Here is a 22111-nt window from a genome sequence, read left to right as displayed (position 1 = left end):
AAATTTACTTTGCAGGAGATACTTAATGGCTTTTGATTTTCCCTTTTGCCTCTATTTGGAGGAGAAGAAATTTCAAAATATGAATAGTCCACCTTCCAGCCATGTCTATTCAGAACTTTTAATGTTCAAATTAATTTTGATATCTTTTTGTGTTATAATGGAAGTCACCATATTTAGTTGGGGAAACTGAGGTATATTTTCCCTGTAGCTGCAGAACAATTTTTGTTGGACCTGGGGTTAGATTTCAGGAATGTCTTACTGTTAATTCCCTCTTCTAATCACTAGACTCTCTCCTCCAATACAGATAGCAAAGGCAAAGTTTAAAATGCTGTTTATCTTTACAGGAATCTTGTACATTAACCTGCAGGTGCCTTTGTGCTTTCATCCAATATGCACATATTCATGCTGGAGTTTAAAGACATATGTTAAAGGTTGCTGCTGTGCATAAAAACATTGCTGTGGAAATTGAGCATTGTATTTGCAATTCCTCAGGCAAACTTTGATACATTTAGTATGAAATTTGTTTTGGTAACTAACATGTTGGGTGTTCAGATAGATACGATGTACGCTAATAAATCATAATTTCAGCATTCATGGCTCGATGATTTCAGGAAGTCACTAGAACATGAATATCAGCTCAGGAAAAGCAAACAAAGAACTTCTACTTTTTTTTTTTTGTCTTTTCACAGAGCTGCCATGAGGAAGCAAAGCATCATTATTGTTTCTTTCAGTTCTCAGCATAAAAGGAAGTAACACTTAATAAAAGCCATTGGCTGCAAGATTTCATAAGAGAGAGAAGCAGAGAGAAAGAACGAGAACTGTGCCGTGGAAAAGCAGGTGTGATTCATGAATAAACTATAGTTTGCAACCTTATGGGATACTGATGAAACAAATAGAATTTTCACAGACATGGATAATACAAGAACACAAGACACTTTTTCACAGGTAAAGGCAGAAACTGTTATGGCTTGCGTGAAAGTGCTATTTGTTGTGCGTAACTGAAGAGATGGCATATCAGAAACTGAAAATGACTTTGTGTTTTATTGGCAAGGAATTTGCAGTAGATTGTTTAATGTAATTGATTATTATGTGATATGAGCTCAGACTGGTCTAATATATCAGAAAGTGCTTGCAGAAGATGTGTATGAAACAATATTTTCTGTGCTTTATTCTTAAGAAAGTTGAAATGTGCGAGGTTTTCCTGATACAAAGAAAGGGACCAAGAGAGAAAATCAGTCTTTCTATTGCCATGCTAGAGAGGATTTATTAATACTATATATTATCTGCGCTAAAAATTTCCATAAGGTAATTGGAGGGGAAAAAATGTGGTTTATATTATAGGCAAATGCAGTCTTTTGATAATCATACTGGAATTTGAAGTGATTGATATTCCAGAATTGAATCTACATCAGCTTGCAGCACTATTGAATTCGTCTAAGAGTGCCTGCCAGATATATAGCATTGTAGCATTCTGCTTCTTTGAATACTTGCATGTTTGGAAGTCTGTTATCCGGAGAATTAAGCAGTGGAAAACTCCTTTTTAACTAGGTTAGCTGATGGCAGGTATTGGCAGTGGTTCCCTGGTGTGTGACCTGGGGTAAAGAGCAATTAGGAGAAAGAATGATGGTGTTACATGTAGGCTGAGGAGGTGTGATGGAGTGGTCTGAGTTAGTCCCAGGCAGCTACCAAGGGTGGCTTGGCTAGCAAAGCATGAGGGCTGGGGAGAATCCAGCCCTGTTTGCATGAGTCCCCTTTTTCACCAAGAAGTACAAGATGTTCATTGAAAAGATTTGCTAGGCAAGGCTCAAGACAAACCCAGAGCAATGCATAAACCAGGGTGAAACCACTTTATTGGTCTTTGGTTTGTCAAAGAGGAAAAAGGGCACAGGACAAATTGCTGCCTTTGGTTAGCTCCATACAGTACCAACCTCCTTGGCCTTTGAAGAATTTTGTGGAGGGCAGTGTGACAGGTGATCCAAAGACTGAGTCATTTAGCTTGACAGATATTAATTGCTTCACTTGAAGTAATAGCACCTGAAGTGTAATAAAACTGCAGGTCCCATCTGGCACTATTCAGTATAACGACATGCTGAGGTGCTGGGTTCTATTTGGAGAAGCTGTTGATGACAGTGGCGTTGAAAAGGCACAGATCCAGTCTGGAAGTGTTTTCCCTTTCTCTGCTGTCTACAGCTCGTGTGTTTATTGCTTGGCACTGACGCACAGGCCTGAGTTGCAGCTTATGAATCATTGCTCTTATTTCTTACTTCAGGTACCGCAGGGGAGGTCAGGGGCAGCACAGATGTGGAAATAACCAAATGTTTGCTACCAGAAAGGGCTTACATGAATAAGAATCAGAAAACAGGAAACCATAACCAGATGGTGCCACTTTTCCCTTTCTTTCACTCCCCAAGGCCTGCAATAAAGCATATGTGCAAAGCTCAGGTTGTACAATCACCAAAATATTTGCAAAGCTAAACTGCACCTGAGAAAAATGTGTTTTAAACTTTTTGTGAACTCTTTTTAAAACTTGGCTATATGTCTTCCTGAGGCTTTTCATCTAAGTATTCTGAGAGCTGATAAGATCACGGTGCAAGGTGGAACGGTTGTCAGACCTTTTGTTTTTCCACCCTGCTTTACTTTAATCAACGACTTTATCCCCATGGCTTTCCCATACAATTTTCGTTAGACTTTTTGTTAAAGGCCACCTCTCTTAAGCGACTGATTTTTTTTTTTTGTGCCTCCTCCCCACCCCTCCCTGCCCCCAGTCTTTTCCAAGGTAGCTTAAAGCAGATTTTCACTGTATATTTACCAAGGGAGCAATTCCATTTAAATAAGGCCAAATGATTCCATATCTTCTGATATGTGTATTCATGAACATGTACCTAGCCTCAGAAGCAGCTCTTGTAGCCTCTGAGATGCACTATTGTTGTTAGATTACAAATCAGAATTCTGCTGATCTACTGGGGCATCTAATGACTTGACTGTACATATTAGGTGGTCAGTCCCACACAGATGTGGATTCAGAACAATCTGCTCCTTGCAGTTAACATCAAATGTCAGCTAGTGCAGAGGACTTGTGAGACAGTTCAGCTTCCTTGGTCCTGCTGGTGTTTTGAACCTGGGTGTTTGTGGTTCTGCAGAACTGCTGGATGAGATACGCTTTATCAGTGCATATTTCTTTGAGACTGCACCTATACTTAAAGCCAGAATCACTCGCAGGAAGACTAAAGTGTCAATATGGAAACAGTCTGTGTGGGAATAAGAGCTCACCTTTCCTTGATCCATCTAAAAACACCTCAAAGCTTGGGAATGTGTTTCTTGTATAAGACAAGATTAAAAGACCCAGGGAGGCTGCACTGAATTTTCATATGTTTGCTACTTAGTGGGAAGTAGCCCATTAAACAAAAGGATGAGAAATGCCTGTGGGACGGGGACGAAGTACATCCTGAGGTATGTCTTCCTCATAAACCATACAAAGGTGAAATCCCTCAGTTAAGTTTCCTGCTGCTGAGCCATTTGGAGCTCCATCTGTCTTGTTTCATTCTCAATATTGTCCAAGTTCCTGAAACCGGGAGCACAATGAATATTGCCAAGCCTCTTTTTGAAGGTAAATTATTTCCTCAGTTTATGAAAGGACTTAAAGACCCAGCATAAATAGATGTCCAACTAACCCATCCTGATGAAGCTGAGCTTGTTTGGAAAATGTAGTATACTTTTGCAGGGAAGTATTAAGAACATAGCAAAAACATTTATACAGGCAAGGATTATATTCTACTAAATCTGTCAGAGTTTAGGAGGAGAATGACAAGGAGAAATAGCCCCTTTTTACCTAAGTATTTTGCTAGGATGATTTATTAACAAACCAGAATCCCGGGGAAGAAAAAAGTTAGGTCAGAAATAATACGTCAGCAGATGGATGCTCATTGGGGTTTTTCCTTAAGCTGTCAGACCTTGTTTTGATTAGAACATAATGAAGAGTTTGTTCATTAAATGTTCCAGCTAATTAATGTAAAATTCAAGGAGACCCTGGATTCCCAGTTATACATGCATGAAATCAGTGTTGTGTTCTCTATATTGCACTTCATACTTTTTGCTTAGCAAGTGTTAACTAATATGATCTAATAAACCTCAAGTATAATGAAATGAGTCTTGTTCTTCAGCATTTAATAATTTAACAGCCCAATTCTTGCTTGATACGTATCTTTCTTTTACAAGACGTTAGGGCACAAGATGAGATTGTAAGCTTGTGGACAGAAAGATGCATGCTTTTTTCCAAAATAATTAGATGTCACTGTTAAATAGTCTGGTAATCTTTGTTTCTTCACAAGATTAATTGTACTATCACATTAATAATCCTCGATAGTTCTTATCACTATGCATTATTTTAATTACTGTAACTAAAGGCATAGAACATTACTATTTTAGTAACAAACTGAAATACTTCTATATGAACCACCTTCTTTATTCTATTTCAGTCCATTTTGTAGTATAGCATATAAGTTATACCTCAATACACCAAGAAATTACTAGGTAAATTCACACTTAAGTATTGTTTTGAAATCAAGTATCATTTAATATATTTAGGACATATACTGTGTGTTTCTGTGGTGGCAGGGCACTGAAATCAATGGGAGTTTTACTCTTGTACTGCATGTGCCTAGTGTAAAACTATCCCTGAATGCCTTTGAAAATCTTTCCATAGTAGCTACTTCAAAGGTAAACTGCTTCTATTTAGGTAATTCAGATCATACCCACTTAATTAATTTCAACTGACAGCAATGTTCAGCAAGTCAGTCTCTTATCACATAAAAATGTTACATTTTTTGAAAAAAGGATTAACTTTATTTACATTTTTAAATGTAATTTGTCTTTGTGGAGGCCAATGTTTGGAGGAAAACAAAGTGACAGCGGAAGACGGTGTAAACCTGATTTAGTAACAGCTTAAGCACGACACAAAAAAATGAAAACTGAACAGGTTGGTCATTATGCAAACCATTAGTACAAGCTGGAAACTAGTTCACACTGGGAACTCCTGCATTTTTAGTGAGGTGCCTGCCTCCAGCCTTTGTGATACCAATTGTAATGTAAAGCTTTCTGTATGTTTTCCCTCCCCATTCACTGTAGCATTCTGATCAGGTGTAATTCTAGAATGGATGGGGCAGCTGACATTTTAATCATTGCAATCTATAGGAGAAATGGAAAGGTTTCACTGTTCATTGTATGGTGTGTACACTGAGGTCTCTCTCTGTACATTCATACATACATACGTATACAGGAATCTCATGGTATGTCAGTGTATGACTGTAGCCACACCAGCACTTCAACTGTGCACTTTTCAGGCATGGAGAACTTACTACCATACCTAAAACTTCTGCAATCTTAATTTCTGGTTTGAGTACTACCTGCAAAGATATTTTGGTAGGTATTTGAAGAAAATCACTAGCAGGTAATTCAAATACCATGTTAAGATTACTTAATTTAATATTGCACCTGCTTAACATGAAGTAAGTGAAGCAGGAAAATCATAGAATCTATGAATTTTAGCAATACATCATGCTTTTAGATAGCCAAAGTTCTCACTTATATTTGCAAGCAACTGGACTGAGATATAAAGGAAGTGTGAGTGGGAAACTCATAAAAATACTATTCAGAGACTGCTGTGAATTTTTATTTGAAGATGTAGAAGTGTACAACTATCTTTATACTCCAAGCTCACCGCTTGGAAACATCCACCTTCGCTTAAGTTGTCAGTACTAAATTAACTGAATAGACAATTGGCACCAAATGGATGTGGGGTGGAAATAAGAATGACCATTAATGTGCTGATTGTATTTGATCTCCATCAGTATTGAAAAACTGATGCACTGTAGGCTTGGCTCTGCACAGCCGAGGGCAACTCCTTTCCTGCCTTAGATTGCCCAGGCCCTTAAATACAAGCCTGGCTGAAGCAGGACCCAAGACGTGCAAGTTAGGATTTGGAAAACATCATCGTGTTTCTTATGAGGTGAGGCTTGCTGCAGAAGGTTTCTCTGTAGGTCTTGCTCTTTGGTACTTCATCACAATGGTGATGCTGAGGCTGCGTAATACCCAACCATGCACTGTCGGTTCTGATAAAGTAGCACGTGGTCTTCTGAAAAGAGAGGGTTTCAGGAAACATCTCTGCATTGGAAGTAAACTCTCATGGGCTGGGTGAAGTTCACTAAAATCTTTTAAATCTCTGACTGCCACTTTCCCTGAAAGTGATGCTTTGAAAAGCAGTGAAACCATCTGTTCTTTGCATTCAGGCTTGGACTTAATTAAAATGCAAAACAAGTGTGCAAAATGTGGGTCAAATAAGAAGAAGGTTAGGTATGGCACAAACCTAGTAAAGCGTCTATCAAAGCACCATCCAAGAGTTTTGCATCCCACAGTGTCCATGAAGCTTTTTGTTTAATTCTTCTCAAAGATGCTTAGTAATGGGAGATTCCATAATCTTCCCTAGACAGCTCAGTGGTTAGTGTTATCCTTACTGTTTTCCAAACATCTAAGCTGAAGCTCTTTTGTTGTAATTTAAATTGTATTTCTTCTTATCCTACCACACAGGGAGCAACCTGCTCCTTTCCTTTTTGCAGCAGCTGTTTATGTACTTGAAGACTGTGACTCTCCCAGCCTTCTCTAGGTTGTGAAATCCCAGTCCTTCCTCTCTTTCCTTGTAAGTTGTGTTTTTCCAAAGCTCTGATTATTCTCATTGTCCTGATCTGGACACCTCCAACATGTCCAACACTTTTCTGGAGACATGTAAAACTTCATGCTCTATTCCAGCAGAAGCCTTTATCAGTGCTGAGTACTGGAAAGACTACTTGTGTTTTGCAGACTATGCTGCTGCCTGTAACCTCCCAGTGGGATATTTGCTTTTATTGCAACAGCATGACGTTGTTAACCTGTGTCGGTTTGTAAGCTGCTATAACTTCTGGGTCTTTTTCTGAAGAAAATGTGTTTCTCAGCCAGTCCTTGTGAAGCTCGTAGTTCCCGCTGAACTTTTAAAAGATTTTCTTTTTTTCCCCCTCGTTGAATTATATATTTTTGCTTCTCTCATTTGTCAAGCTTGTTTTGAATTTGAATCTCCCTTGCAACCTGCTTGCAGTTCTTTCCACCTTTGTGTCAAAGTCTACAAATTTAATAAACAAAATCTCTAGTCCATCACCAGATCATTAATGAAAACACTGAACAGTACAAAATGAAGTCAGTCTCCTGTGCAACGCTACTCAATTTAGCCTTTGAGTTTTCACAGTGAAACCCTGGTAATTACCTTCTGAGTGTCGTTTCCTGACAAGTTCCAAGTACTGTTAGAGCAGGAGGGTGCATGCTGGTCTGTTAAGTGGTGATTGAGGGGAAACTCTCAAGTATTTGCTTCATGTGAGACCTATAAATTGTCAGTTTTTCAGAGGAACTTTAAGAAATGTTAAGGCATTGAGATTCCTCAATACGGTGATATTTTCAAAACTGGAAATAGGTAGACTAGTTTGTATTGTATGCTGTACTACACACACGTCACTGGGCACCAGTTTATATTTTAGGTTCCTAAATATTTTTGAGACTAGCTCTTTGAGATTTTTTTTGTTGTTGTACTTAATCACTATATACCTTTATGCCAATAAAAAAATAAATTATAATGAAATGCCTTTGGGCTCCTCCAGCTCCTACTGAAAGTGGCAGAATTTCCAGTGTTTTCAAGGAAATCAAGCTACTGTTTGATGAATACCTTCTTCTTTGAATAAATGTTGACAGATTTTATTCAGCCAGATATAGATCTGAACAAATAATGCAAAACATTATTACAGATGGATAATTTATTTGATGAATAGCGGCTCTGTTTGACAAATAATATTAGTCTATCTCTATGACTGGCTACAAAAGGTGGTATTGCCACATAAAAATATCACATCCGTCATCTGTATTGATATTTCATGTAAATTACAAGTGAAGGCTTTTCAGATACCCCAATCATAGAAGACAGTCACTCCCCTGTAAATATATGGGAGCACTCAGTACACTTTGGGCCAAGTTCAAACCTGGTAGAAGTGAATACATTAGATGAAAGTTGATAACACCAGACTGGAACTTTTAAGGTAACCCACATTGTGTCCACTGTCTTTAAAATCACTTAAATAACATGTTCAACATGCAGGCAGAGTGCAGTTCAGCATAATATTGTGAGGAAGACAAATATCCATAGCAAACTAAGCCAGTGCCTTAGATTTAAAAACAAACAAACAAAAAAAACCAACCAAAAAATGTTTTCTTTAAAAACACAGCTTGGAAAAGGAAGGTGCTACTTGAAATTTCATCGCAGGTCAATCACTGCATTATATCCTGGCAATTATTTTTAAGCTTCTACACTGTACTTGCTTTGCAGAAAGTGTTGTGCACTGTAGCTGGAAGGCACTGAGTCAACAGAAAATCCCCAGAAGGCTTTACCTCAAAGTTGCTTTGTCCTGCTGTTCTGGATAGAAAACAAAATCTTCTATTATAAAAGCTGTATTAAAAAAAATGGACTCCAAAATGAATGAAAATATGACCCTATGCTGTACCAAAAATGTCAGGCATGTATGTTAAAACAGGATATTTCTTTTTGTGTGGACAACACTAGCATTCAGTCAGATTTATGCCCAGAATTTAATGAGATCTCTGTAAAGCAGTATGTCGCCACTACTTGGCTCTTTCCTCTTGGATTGAGCCCCCTTGTCCCTTGGAGCATTGATCCTGCAGAGTGCAGAGGATGAGGAGGAAGCCCTCTTGGTCCAGCCTTCCCTTCTGGGTCCTGTGGCAGCCAGGAGCTCGTTTGTCTCTTACTCCTTGCAGCAAGCAGATGAGAATGTTTAACACTGTTAATGTTTAATAAGGACAAGTGTAAGGAATGCTTAACAGTGAAAAGCTTGACTAGACTTGAATAAAAATTTCTCCTCATTTGTACGGGGAGCAGGATTTCTGCATGACTTGGTTTTGTTGTCACAGGAAATGATAGAGCTCGGTGCATATTAGCTATGATCTTCACCTAAGTAAACCTAAAATAATGTCTCACTGAATCGTGCCGGTATTTGTAATAATTGAGATCATATGTATAGCTGACTGACAGGCAGATTTCTTGCTCTACATCTCCATGGGTGTACGTGCACACATTCCAGGAGTCTTTTTGCATTAGATTTCTGTCATATTACTATGATTCAGGTAGGATGGTCCACAGAATAAGAATAAGCTGAGCAAAAGCCGCGTAGCTCAAATTCCTCTGTAGGTAATGAAGAGAAAGAGTTGCCAGATCATGAGATAGGTCTTAAGTGGGGTGAATTGCCACCTAGAGAAGCCCAGGTATCTCCATTGACCGCATAGGAGTCACAGCAATCCTGTGATCAACTGGGAATGTGAACCAGCGTGTATTAGAGGATGAGAGTCAGAAAGGAGAGACACAGGCAGACGTTAGCCTGTCTTCTCCTTGAACGGTTACCCATGTTCTGCATGCCTTCCACTGCTTTGATCAACCAACTGTAAAAGACTCAGATGACGTGGCTCTAACCCCTCTTTCATGGTTGATGCTCAGAAGGTCTGAGGACCTTTCTGGAGTCATTAGAGTAATACTTCCACAGCGTGGAAACTACATGCAAAACCTTCCATACCTCTCAGGGCCTCCTGTGAGACTCTGCTGGGTAAACGGAGAGTGGCAGGAAGCCCTGGAAGGGGTCATGTAGAGTACTGTGTCGGCAGCTGCCCAAGAATAAGCCAGGAACCTCATATCTCACCACTAAACACATTTTATAACATGTCTAGGCCAAAAATATAAAAACCTCACCCTGCAGAGTAATGGATATACAGAGAATGCCTGGAGCCCTGTGCTCTTCCTTCAATTGTGAGCGTTGATTTTTCTTTCAAATCTCTTACGTGGCTATACTGCATTTTGGGTGGGTGATGAAAATTTAATCTGTATTAAACAAGCTTCTTTAACCTGGCAGGTAAATGAATGCATTATTAACACAATCTCATGTATTTCCTTAAAGTGCGTGCTTTATAATAAAAGCATTTAATTTTTTCTAAGTTTTTTTAATCCAATCTTGTATAAAAACATTCTGTTTGGTTGCACCAGTCACATTCTATTAGATAATATAACACGATCTGACTTAGTGGCATTTCGGTGGATATTATGACAAAAATTGTTTCTTTTTAAGAAAAAAAAAATAACCAAAACAAACACAAGAATGAGCATTACAAAAATTGTGGCATGCTGAGAGAAAAGCCCCACAGATACAAAATGTAAAGGTCAGGATCTGTTACTCAAGTCTTGTTTGCAAGTAAAAATACCATGCTAACATGTGGCTGTCAAAAACCTAAGCAAGCCAGACAGACTTCTGACAAATAATTTTGACAGTTCTCATAAGCTGAAAAGTGCCTTTTTTGCCTCTCTTGTCTTTTGAAATGTTTCCCTCCCGCTTACAGATGCGCAGAGAGCAAGAGAGTTAACCGAGACATTAAAACAACAGGGTGCTGTTAAAAATAACCTGTACCAAGCACTGTCTTTTGTGTGCTCTCTGGGGAATGCATTAGCTGTCAGTAGTCTAACTTACTAACTAACCTTCCTGAATTTGTATTATACAAAATGATTTGCTTCTCTTTTGCAAACATGTTTCTTCATATATTATTAAGCAAATTAAGAAATGTTGCCTGTTGTTTTCATGTCTTGGGCAGAGTTTCATTCTAGTCTAAAGGAGACTTTGGTGAAGGTAAGCCGAATGAAGAGTCGAATACTTCATAGAGCCAAAAATGCATTCCCTTCTGCATTTTTTTTGGTAAAAATTAAAAAAAAAAAGAACTTTTGAAAATCTTCAACAACGCAAAAGAGAAACATAGTGAATTACAAGAAAACGTCTTGGTTTTGGTAGAGATGTTGTGGCAAGGTTTCTTGGTCCTGGATAGAATATTTGGCAAGAAAGACAGACCTTAAAATACTCAGTGCTTGGGGTACTGCAGAGTATGGGGTACTGCAGAGTATGGAGCCTGCTTGCATGAGAGCAGGGATGGTGACCCAAATCACCTATATCCTAGCAAAAAAATTCAAAGTCTCATATTTTTCAAGTTGAAACTCTTGTTTTCTTGGCCACTCTTAGGAAGCATCCCTGCAGATGTGCACGATATATTGTGTAGCTGGACAACACCACGAGGTTCAAATGAGAACTGAGCTTGTTCATTGAATTACTTGTGTACCAAAGTGAAGGAAATAAGTACTTCTCTTGTTTATGTTAATCAGACCATGCCTTTGACATAAGGTTATGATGTTATCTTTATGTTATCACTGTCATCCTGCTGCAAAATCTTTGAACCCTTCTCCATAAAAAAGGCCCTGACAGTTACAAAAATACTACCCAACTTCCTGTCAAGAACTGCTATCCTGTATAAATAGGATCTTGCACTTTAAAGCTGGCAGAGCTTAGCCTTAAGGAAACTATATTTTTGAATTCAAATATATCCATATTCTTGTTTGCTTATACAGAGCCTGTTCAGTGGGGAATTATCTTGTTAAGATCTAATCGTATACAGTGTATGTGTGGTGTAAATATATGGCCATTTAAAATTCAAATACAGAATGTGGAGGTCATTGTAGGAACCTTCTGCGCCTCAGCAAGTGTGAATGAATTATCAGACTGCTTTCATTCTTTCCTCACTGTTCACATTACTATTCGCAGCTGGGAGCTATGCCATAAGTTACCTTTATATTAGCATTGAAATTTCCAAGGCTTTAAAAACAAAATATTTCTTCTTTTACTCCCAGTTTTATTTGTAGGCTGTAAAAACATACAATGTGTCTGTTGATCAGAAACTGGTTGAGATGTTAGAAATTTGGTAAGCTAAAGTGCGTTCGGTGGAGGGTGACTCAGAAAAAGAGAGAACCGGTGGATTTACTGGTCCCTGACCTCTGTGGTGTGACTGGTTATTTTTGTGTTGCCCACCAGCCTTGTGCCAGGTGACTCGGGTGCTCGGACAGGCGGAGAGGACCTTGTTCTGCTGCAAGGCTGCGTTGTTGGGGTTTTTAGCAGGGAAGCTGCTCTATCTGGGGAGAGCTGTAGGCGTAGGTAAAGCAAGCGGCTGGTTAGGAGAGGAACGTGCTGGGGGTGGCAAAGCAGCTGCAGCCCTGCTCTGCCTGCCCTGCCTGCCCTGCCTGCTTCAGAGGTCTGGGAAGCAGCTTGGGGGCTGCTGCTGGGGGTAGCAATCACAAGTCTCAGGCGGCAAAACTGGCAGCTCTCAAGAGCCCCAAGTTCTACCCACCCTCCCCGTCCTGGGCAGCAGAGCTGGCTCTCTAGGGATACCTGCCTTTAGCTCTTCACCTTCTTTTTCCTATGGCAGGAACAACAAAACCCACTCCAGCTGTTGGTGCCTTGTCCTTGGGGTAGCCAAAATCAGGTTTGCTTGCAATGCTGAGATGTTTTGAGCTGCCTTGCTCTGAAGTCTCCCGGCAGCTCCAGTGATAGGGATGCAGGGGAGATGCCTTTCCCATTCCTCAGGCCCCTTCCCCTTGCTCCTGCACAGCCTGGGCAACACTCCTGGGGTGGGCTCTTTGCCTGGGTGTCCACATGGAAGAGTTTGAAAAGGATGATTTGAAAGAAAGGTTTTACTGTGGTCAACTTACCTCCTGGCGGTGAAGTCATTCTCCAGGGGGGTGGGAAATGTTGTATATTGTAGCTAATTGAATATTGTAGCTAAGCTACTGGATAAAAAAAATCACAAGTTCCTGAGCTTTGGTAGTAAAACCTACACACTCTTTCCAAAATCCCAATTCTGCTGCTGTTGAGGAATGAATATCACGAAAGGGAATTCTTTGGTCTGTCTCAAAGGGAGGTTGTTAATTCCTTCTACAAAGTCTGTGAAAGAGCTTTACCAACAGTGTAAGCAGCTGTAGTTCTGGGTCCCTGGTTATTCCACTTGCCTTTTTTCTTTGCTTGACTCCTCTCTGGCTTTGCAATCCCTACCTGGTTCACTTAAGAGCGACATAAATTTGTGGGTAAGCTTATTGACAGTGCAGCCTCCTTTTCTGGTAAAAGAAAGGGGAAGTGTAATGCTGGCTTGTTAACGTGTTTCAGTAAGTTCACGTGGCAGCTATACCTACTGGTACCAACATCAATTTTCCCCCCCTTCACCCTGAAAATTTCAAATGGTCCTGATTTTGCTTTCATGTTGTTTGTATGCAGTACTTTACACTAAGGGTAAGACACAGGCAAGCATGCAAAATTGATGTTTTCACTTCTTGCCAGATTTTCTAACTAAAAAAGATTTCCTCCTGGCAGTTCTATCTCCAGATATTACCACCCCATCTTCTAAAATTGTAAACCCCCTGTATATTTGATATCTTGTGGGCTCTCACCAGGTTTCAAAGGGAGATTATATTTGCTGGGCAGGTTGTCGATAGAACATAAAATATGAATGAAATTGTAATTTAATGGCAGATACCATAGCTGTAACTGTCACAAGCACTGTGTATCCTCAATAGCCAGATGAAAAAACAGTTGATTGACTTTTTTCCAGTTAAGCCAGGAAAAAATCCTCAAAATTATGAACATGGTGAAAAATAAAGAAGTGAGCATTGAAGGAGCTTTGCATTTGGCACAGAAAGAGGTGTATGCTGAAAAGGTAAGGTCACTCCTTTGATCTATTTTGCAAGACATTCAAATATATGAGTATGTTCTGGAAAGCCTGGTTGAGCATTAGAAGCATATCTGTATTGCTTTCAGAGATGCAGTCCCAACTTGTGCAAACACATACATTCCAGTTCATAATCAAACATGTTAGGTACTAATGGCTAATGCTACCTGTATCCGATGTAATGGATATCCCATGTAGATGCTGCAGCTACACTGATGTCATTACCTGGATTAAGTAGTTGAAATCTAGATCAGATGTAGCCATACAAGTTTTGTTATTCTGGCTACAGCATCAAGTACTGTAACAATAAAAATGTTGGGCAAAATCCTTCATCTGATACTATGAAGCACCTCAGGAAAATGATAGATCTAATCTCTGAGGGGGTCTTCTAGTGCTGGATTGTCCTTGGGGCATGACTGGTCACCGTAAGAGGGTCTGGCAACTCAGTGTTAGGCATGGCCCCAAGAATGGCTGGCTACAAAGTACAAAGCCTTGGCTAGTGTGACTTCAGTTCTGACATTGCCTATGGTTGGTTCTGACCTTCCATCAGGCAAAAGTAGAATCAGTGTAAAGGTGGTTGAAAACTGTTTTTGGGTTCTACAACAACATAGCTTTGCTGAGCATAGGTCAATGAGACCAAGAGGTCTAGTCCAGAGATTTCTTCAGGATAAGATTGAGATACAAAAATTTCATTTTTCTGCTGTTAAAACTCATCTCTTCACTGACAATTAGAAGTGGATCATTAGCATCTTTCCATTTTATAGAGAGCATGGAAGTTCTTTCCTGAGAAAGGTAGAAGCTGATAATGGTGAGTGAAAATGGTTTGAGAATGAGCAGTATGTTAATTGTGTACATTAGTACATCAGTCTTGTTCTCCTCTCTGTAATCCCTGTCCAGTATCTCTCTCATTGCAATCTCTGTCCATCATCACCACATAAGTGGCAGCAGAGAATTCTTTGGAGAAATTTTCACTGTTTCCCCTTCTGCTCTGGATTTTTGAACCAGCCTCCCTATGGGAGCATCTCCAGGAAACAGTGAAATCCTATGATGTGCTAATGACAAAATCTGAAATTTTTTTTGCACCACAGGAGCTGATAGTGATTTTGAGATAAACCTTGTGCTTTTTGGAATTTCTAAAAATAACTTTCTGAACTGCTTATTAATTTCTTAGCTGGAAAGAATTAGAAGGAGAAGCAAAAATAAATACTAACAAAAAGCAGCGCAAGCTTTGCAGAAGGGCTGCAGTCAACAAAAATATTAAACTCAGCAGTGTAAGACTACATGGAAATATATTCTCAGAGAAAGAAGAGAAAGGATTCCTTTTCTACTTCTGCCACATTAAAGTTGTTGTGATAACTAATTATTAGGACTAAATGAAATTTAATATAGCTGGATCATGACCTTCCCTTCCCTGCATTTTCCTGAAGATTATAAAATTAGTCATTTTCCATGCACATAGTACAGCTACTGTAAGGGACCAGATAACAAATTGTATACCCTCATATAATACCAAGGAACAAAGATCTTCCATTTTACTGCACCGCATTCAAGGGTCTGTAAATATTTTTCTTTAAAGTCACATATGGTTCTTGTTTGCCACTCAGCCCATTTAATAGACTGCTTGTACTCTCATGTGTTTTAGAATGTTTTTTAGTACGGTTCCATGGGTTCTGCTCTTCTCCTTCCTGTCTTCCTGCTTTCTGCTCTCCCTTTCACCTTCCACCCCAATCTGTGATCGCTTCATTAGTTCAGCAGGACTTGTGGATATTTTGTGCTTGTGAAAATCAGGTCAGGAGGATGCTTGCATGTATCTCCATGTGGAGTACTTCTGCAAAGCCTCCAGCCCTGTTTGAACACTGTTCCCTGAGAGAGATTTCAGCTGAGAACATGGTTGGATTTGCATTGTGTCGGGCATATTGCTGATTTCTGTTCTATTTTTCAGGATTCACAGGATTTGCTAACCAGTTCACAATTTAACTTCATTATCTACAAATACAAACACTATCGGTGGCAGAAACGAATTTTGCAGGTAACTTTAAAAATTCTCACTTTTGAAGCAATATATAAAAAATATAGGATGCTTAGGTTGCTTGGGAAATGTTATGAGATAGGTTGCTGAATGACAATATTTTTTAAGCTATCAGAGAGGTATCAGATATTGAACAAACTTCCTACCCATTACACCAAAAGTATTCTGGCAGTAATATCTGAAACTCCCTCTACTGAGTCTCTGGGAAGGCTGTAGAATGGACTTGATGATCTAAGAGGTTATTTCACCTCTAAAAAACATGATTTGTCACAAAAATCATTGATTATAAAAGGTTCTGCCTAGGGGTTCTTATTAGTCAGCAACAGTAAAGGCATACAAGTGATGTAGACATACTTAAATATCTGTCCCTTTTGACAGGACGTCACTTCAACTGCATTCTCTAAAATCTTGGGAAGAAATGTTCCTGGGGATACTCAGAAGGTTCATTTGGCAGACTATGCATTCCATCTGACTACCTATACTGTGAATTCTTTTTTTGACACTATGAAGCCTTAAGGCTTTATTGACTTGCACAATATTAAAGCAAACTTCTGTCGATAACACCTGATGGTCATTTCCTGATCCCATGAAGTCAGTGACAAAGGTTCCATGTTGTTTCCAGGAACCTGGATTTCACTGAATTTTTCCTGCGGTTTGGACAACATTTGATAATGAGCAAGTCCAAGTCATACATACTAGAGGTTGTTTTTTTGTTTACCACACCTTAACTGTAGACAGTATAATCTCCTTATTTCCCTCAATATCCACTCGTTTTTGGGATTAAAAGATTATTTGTTTAGACATAAAGCTAATGGAAAAATGGAGAAAGCTATATTAGATGTGGAAGTTATCAGTCTGGGAATCTGAAGTACTTTAATTCCAGTTCTCTAGTTACCAGCAGCCTTCAAAAGTCAGAGATAACAATGAGAATGATTCTGCTTTGGAGATTTCCTGCTCTAAACAGAACAGAGGGAAAGACCATGGGGTTAGCATTTGGTTGGGGTGGTCTGCACTATAGGCATGAAAGGTGCCAGAAATCATTTATGACCAAAAGTAAATATCTAACTCAGGCAAGATCTGAGACTATTCTGAGTTTGTCTTCTCTGTGGGCCATGTTCACTGAAGCTGGGTGGTCAGATAATATTCACATCTTGTTGTATCAACAAAGCTGTTTCTGCTCAGCAGGGACTGACACATCAAACAGATACTGGAATCTGTCTGCACCAGTTTTTAACACTGCAAATATAGATTGTGCAGTGGAAGAAGAATAATCTTATTTTGAAGCAAACAATTTTAAATTGTTATAGCTGTGAAATGGCAATAAAATAACTTTATTGGCTATTATTATCACTCTCTTCACCTATATGTACACATATATGTGTGCATATATAGAAAGAGACAAAAAAATCTGTGTTAGATAAGATCTAAACCAAAACACAGTAATATTTATATCAGAAAGTAATCTCTGAATAGTATTCTCTTTTCCTGACACAGAAGCGGCTGTTATAAAAATAACCACCTTCACTTCATTTTAGTACTGGGGCATAGGTTGAACCAGTTAGTAATTGAATCTCTGCTGAGATGGTCATGCCATTAGTTTGTGCTACCGCTACTGCTGAATGGGAACTTTTTGCACTGGGTTGTATGAGACAAGGAGAATTTAAAAAGAAATAATATTTCAGAGTGATAAATTGATGCATATTCATCAAGGGAGATAGGGAAACACAGTTACAATGAATATCTGTTTGTTTTGTAACTAAAACAAATATAGTACAGTATCTTGATGATGGAATGTCATTTTTTATTCTATTCATTGGCAAGATAGATACATATTCTAAGCTGGTCCTTTATCTAAATGCCCTTGCATGGTAATATTGGGGATGCTGTCTTTCAATGAAGAGAAGCGATGGAGTCAAGTAATGAAGAACTTTCTATTCCAGATTGATTTCAACACAAAGACCATTTTTAACATTGAAAAAGGAATTATTAAGAAACAGTTCCCTTTCTCACAAGTCAAAGCCTGTGAAGATACTGAAAGGAGGCGCTTCAGCATTGTGTTTCATGGGCGACAAGATTATGAGCTGGAAGCAGTGTCTCTTGATGATAAAAGGAAGGTAAGTTTTTACAATGTTATAGACAGATTGCTATAAATAACAGCTAATGTTATGGTAGTACCCAGCAGGTCCCAATCATAAATGGGAATTGTTATGCTGTGCATTGTGCAAGCAAAGAAGTAGGTATGTCTATTCTGTGTATGGTCGTACATAGAACAAAGGGAATATGACTTCAGGGTAAAGTTTGGCCTTAGGATTTTGCCACAGTTCACTAGGACTGAAGATGTAAAGCCAGCTCAAGACGTGATATGAAAGTGGATACACTTCTTCAACTACACCTTGAATGTAACCAGTCTGAGATTGTATTAAAACAAGCAAACAATACCGACGACATGCACAGTTGAATCAATTGAAATTTTCTAACCAGGTTTTTTTTTTTTATATATAAGATATTTATTAAAATGCATGCTTTTAAGAAGAATGAATGAGGCCATCCTGAAGCTGTGAAAAGACCTAGTAGTCCATCTTTTACCATCAAAATACACTGAAATTATAAAATTATCAGAGGAAGACAGCCTAGGTACAACCAGATATTTGTTTAATTAAATGATTCAGTGTTGCAAGATTTTGTATAAGCTGTTTCATTTTGAGGTCTCAGCTCCTTTTGAGTTCTAGGTTCAGTTAAATATTCCAAGTAGTTAGTGTAGTTAGAGTCTACACTGAAACTTGAGAAACTCGAGTTGTGACATTAGCACTAGCTTTTCACCTGAATGCAGAAATCCCATGTGTTCATGGGTGGTCAAATCTTGGAGTTTGTGTCATCCCACTGCTGAGATGCTGAAGCCAGCTGCACGATTTAGGTTGAGATACAAACTCTCAAAAAGTGTGGAAGACTTTGCTTCCAAACTTCTGCTGTGATGCATTTTTAAGGGGCTTTTTGCAGACGGATTCACGCCTCGTAAATTTTAATGTTTCACTCCACGTGCAGAAACTTTTATTCCAGATGAACAGTACCTCATGGTTCATTAGCTTAATTTTCAAAATAGATTACATATAGCAGAAGACATCAAAAAGGTACATGTATTCTGCAGTAAGAACACTCAAATATGGTCCTGTATAACAAAAAGAGTGCTTTAAATTAACACCTATCTTAGTCCATGCTATTTTCAACTGTAGGCAAGTCTTCATTTTTCTGCTGGGTTTGACTGAGATTTCAAGTTAAATCAATCAAGTACTACTTGGGCTTGAACTGAGCTGAACAAAACCTTTGTCCTAGATTGCTTTGTATACGAATTAAAAAAGTAAAATTATGTTTTACAGTAACCTCTCCAGTATAAAATTATATTCTCCTTACACTGACAAGTTTAGAACTGTGAGCATAAAACCAAATTGCAGTTAAGTAGTTTAGCATCATAGAAGGACTCTATTTATTTTATGTTAATTTATTTTACCTATTTGACTGCTGCTTATAGTGTTGTCTATCATTTTTATACTTGAAAAATCCACCTATTAACGTCTTATTCAAGGGAATTAACATGGAAAATATATTCTCTCTGCTGCCACTTATTATATAGATAACATACCTTCTGAGCAGAGTTATACAGAGCAATTTGTACAAGAGACCAGCAGAGTCCTGCTCTGGAAGACCCGCAGAATATGACGTGATACATGAAGGACTGCTGGATTTGCAGCAAAAGACTTTTACATCCACTGAATGGGTGAAGTACGAACTGCACTTTTGTAGACCTCTGGGTTCTGGATTTTCTTAAGATTTCTGATAAATACTTTAAGATTTTATTTTGCTGATAATAAGTTAATTATTTAATTGTTTTTTAAAGTTAAAACTTGGATGCTCAATCTGCATGAGATGAAAACATTGAAATTAACAGTTAGTGCAATAGTGGTACCCAGCAAAATGAAGTTCTGGTGTGCGCTAGAGACTGCTGTGTGCATTACTAACACAAATATATAATGGTCATGGTGCTCAGAGTGATTTTAATGGTGGGACTTCTTTATGTTTACCTCTACTTTTTACTCTTTTTTCAGTCATAAGGGGAAGGAGAAAAAGACTGGCAAAACAGATAAGGAGTATAGGAGTCCTGCTAGAGAACATTGACTCACACTGGCCAAATGGCTGCCCCCAAATACGTAATTCATTCTTGTATTGTTCTGAACTTCCCTCCTGTAGGAGTGACCAACCATGGTGGCCTAATGGGGTGGTGGTTTCAGAGACAGGAATCATCATTCAGTAGGAAACGGACTGTCACCACCACTTCATTCAGCCCCTAAACCATCAGAGATAAGCATGACTTCTGCTTCTGCTTATTCTATTACTGGACTAGTGAACCAGCCATAATGATTTTACATAGTTTCCTACCCATCCTACAGACAACCCACCCTTCCCCTGAGCCAGCTACTGAAATAGCTGGAAATTGCTTATATTATCAAAGGAGAGAGAGAAAAAAAATCTGTCAAGCAAAAACTAATGAAAAAAAATTTAACATTGTAATTATCTGCACAGGGCAATTATCTCAAAAGACTTCACAGTTCACAGAAAATGATTTTAATTGTTTTTAAAAGGCTACCACTGTATGTCTTGTAAATACTATCCTCAAGTGTGTCCCAGGATTTGTTACCTTGCAACATTTAACAAGTTTGTTAACAAACAAAAATTGATTTTTATTTATCTTGTGAAGCAAAGCCCTTGTTGCTTTCTTCTTGATATTAATCCTCTCGTTTTTTTGGCAAAGTAAATAATGGTGGAAACATCTGGAGATCCGATTAAACTGTAAGTCCCTGCTTTAAAGAAAGGAGAGATCAATATAACTGCCAGCTCCATTAAACAATTCTTATCACTTTGACTGTTTATGTGGGAATAGATGCAATTTATATTACATGTTTAATTCTTCTGGAGCAGCTAAACTTATTTAAATTCCTCATAGAACACCTTAATCAACTAGCCACACCTTGAGGAGAGAGTGGAGGAAGAGAAAGGTCTGATAGAACTGTCAGAATGATAAAGAAATGTAGTAACCCTCAAGAAAAATGAGAATGCAAATGCTTAAATAAGAATAAAACCCACATACAGTAAAACCCCCACTTGTTGTTGAATGTGGAACCTTTGTTATAAGCAGCAGAGCAGAATCCTAAAGGAGGGACTGAAGCAGAAGATTCTGCTGTAATAGAAGCTGCATATGGTCAGGCAATTTCTGCCAGGATTAATTTATCATTTAAATAGGTAATACCCCAAATTTCGCACAGTCACTTCTGATGGAAGCCCTTGAAAGCAGAATACTTTGATGTTTTCCTGCTGAGTGACTTGTGGGAATGAGGGGGGACCAGGATCAGTCCACATGGAGTAAAAGCATGTGCAGAGGCATTTCCAGAAGGGAGAGTTACTGGACTATAAGGTTGGGCACTAACTTATATTATGGTGACTTGTTTATAGCTTGGTGGCAGTGAAACCTGGGAGATGCAGAAACTCTGAGGCCTTGTCAAATTATGCGCTGCTCGGTCACATAGTGAATTCCTTTGAAAGCTCATAGTCCAAAAGACCCACCATCCCAAACAAATGAGAGGAATAAATGGAGTAGGAGGGACGGAGTATGGCTAACAAATTAACAGGACTTGGGTGATTTTTAGTCGATAGTCAGATCTTCTTAGTTTTATCTCTCTCATTAGGCATGACAGCCTGGAAGTTTATATTTTATGTCACAGTTTACTTAGGTGTCAGATGAGAATAAGAAGCCCTTCTCTGAAAGGTTTTATGCTTTAGTATTGATACTTTTGGACTGTCCCATGGAAGATGCTATAAAAATGTGGAGACTTATTGACATTAGAAAATGCTTTAACAAAGGCAAAGCTTGTGTAAATAAGCAGTCAGTGAAGAATGAACTCTATCTCCATTCCTTGTCCTTCAGGTACTTGGTACAACTACGTGAAGGAGAATTGGCTTTATATTGCATAGGTCTGGGAGGACAGAACAAGAATGCAGACCCTATAACAAATACAATTAATTTGTCAAGCGGTAATGTGAGTGTCAGCAAGGAGAATGGATGCAGTACGTTTTCAGTCCAGACCAAAGAACACAATTATTTGTAAGTATAGTTGGTAATTAATAATTTGTTAAAGCAGAACAACTGAAAACAAGGTCAAGCAACAGAGAATCCCAATGTCTTGCAACAAAATACAACTGTGGAGAAATGAGGCTGTCAGAATTATATAGATAACCCCTCCTGTTGCTATGCAGGGATTTGATGAGTATTTTAAGGAGGAATCAAAAGTACCACATTGTGGAATTGAGAAGATACATTGAAATACTGCCCACAAAGACTTGTCTAGTTGTCATGTCAGGAGCCAGGGAAGAGAT

General features: G+C 38.7%; 1 protein-coding gene across 1 annotated transcript; it reads left to right on the top strand.

Annotated features, from left to right (window-relative positions):
- The first annotated feature begins 788 nt into the window (after positions 1–788).
- Positions 789–21843, top strand: LOC142037713 (uncharacterized). Its single transcript, XM_075042203.1, has 5 exons — positions 789–945; positions 15602–15688; positions 17629–17802; positions 19317–19465; positions 21663–21843. The coding sequence occupies exons 1-5, from the start codon at positions 910–912 to the stop codon at positions 21841–21843; spliced, it is 627 nt and encodes a 208-aa protein (XP_074898304.1). The 5' UTR covers positions 789–909.
- Positions 21844–22111: the final 268 nt, after the last annotated feature.

This window comes from Buteo buteo, chromosome 2 (genome assembly GCF_964188355.1).
Source record: "Buteo buteo chromosome 2, bButBut1.hap1.1, whole genome shotgun sequence".
NCBI lineage: Eukaryota > Metazoa > Chordata > Aves > Accipitriformes > Accipitridae > Buteo > Buteo buteo.
Note: the sequence above shows the minus strand (reverse complement) of the source record. Positions and strands in the feature narration are given on the sequence as shown.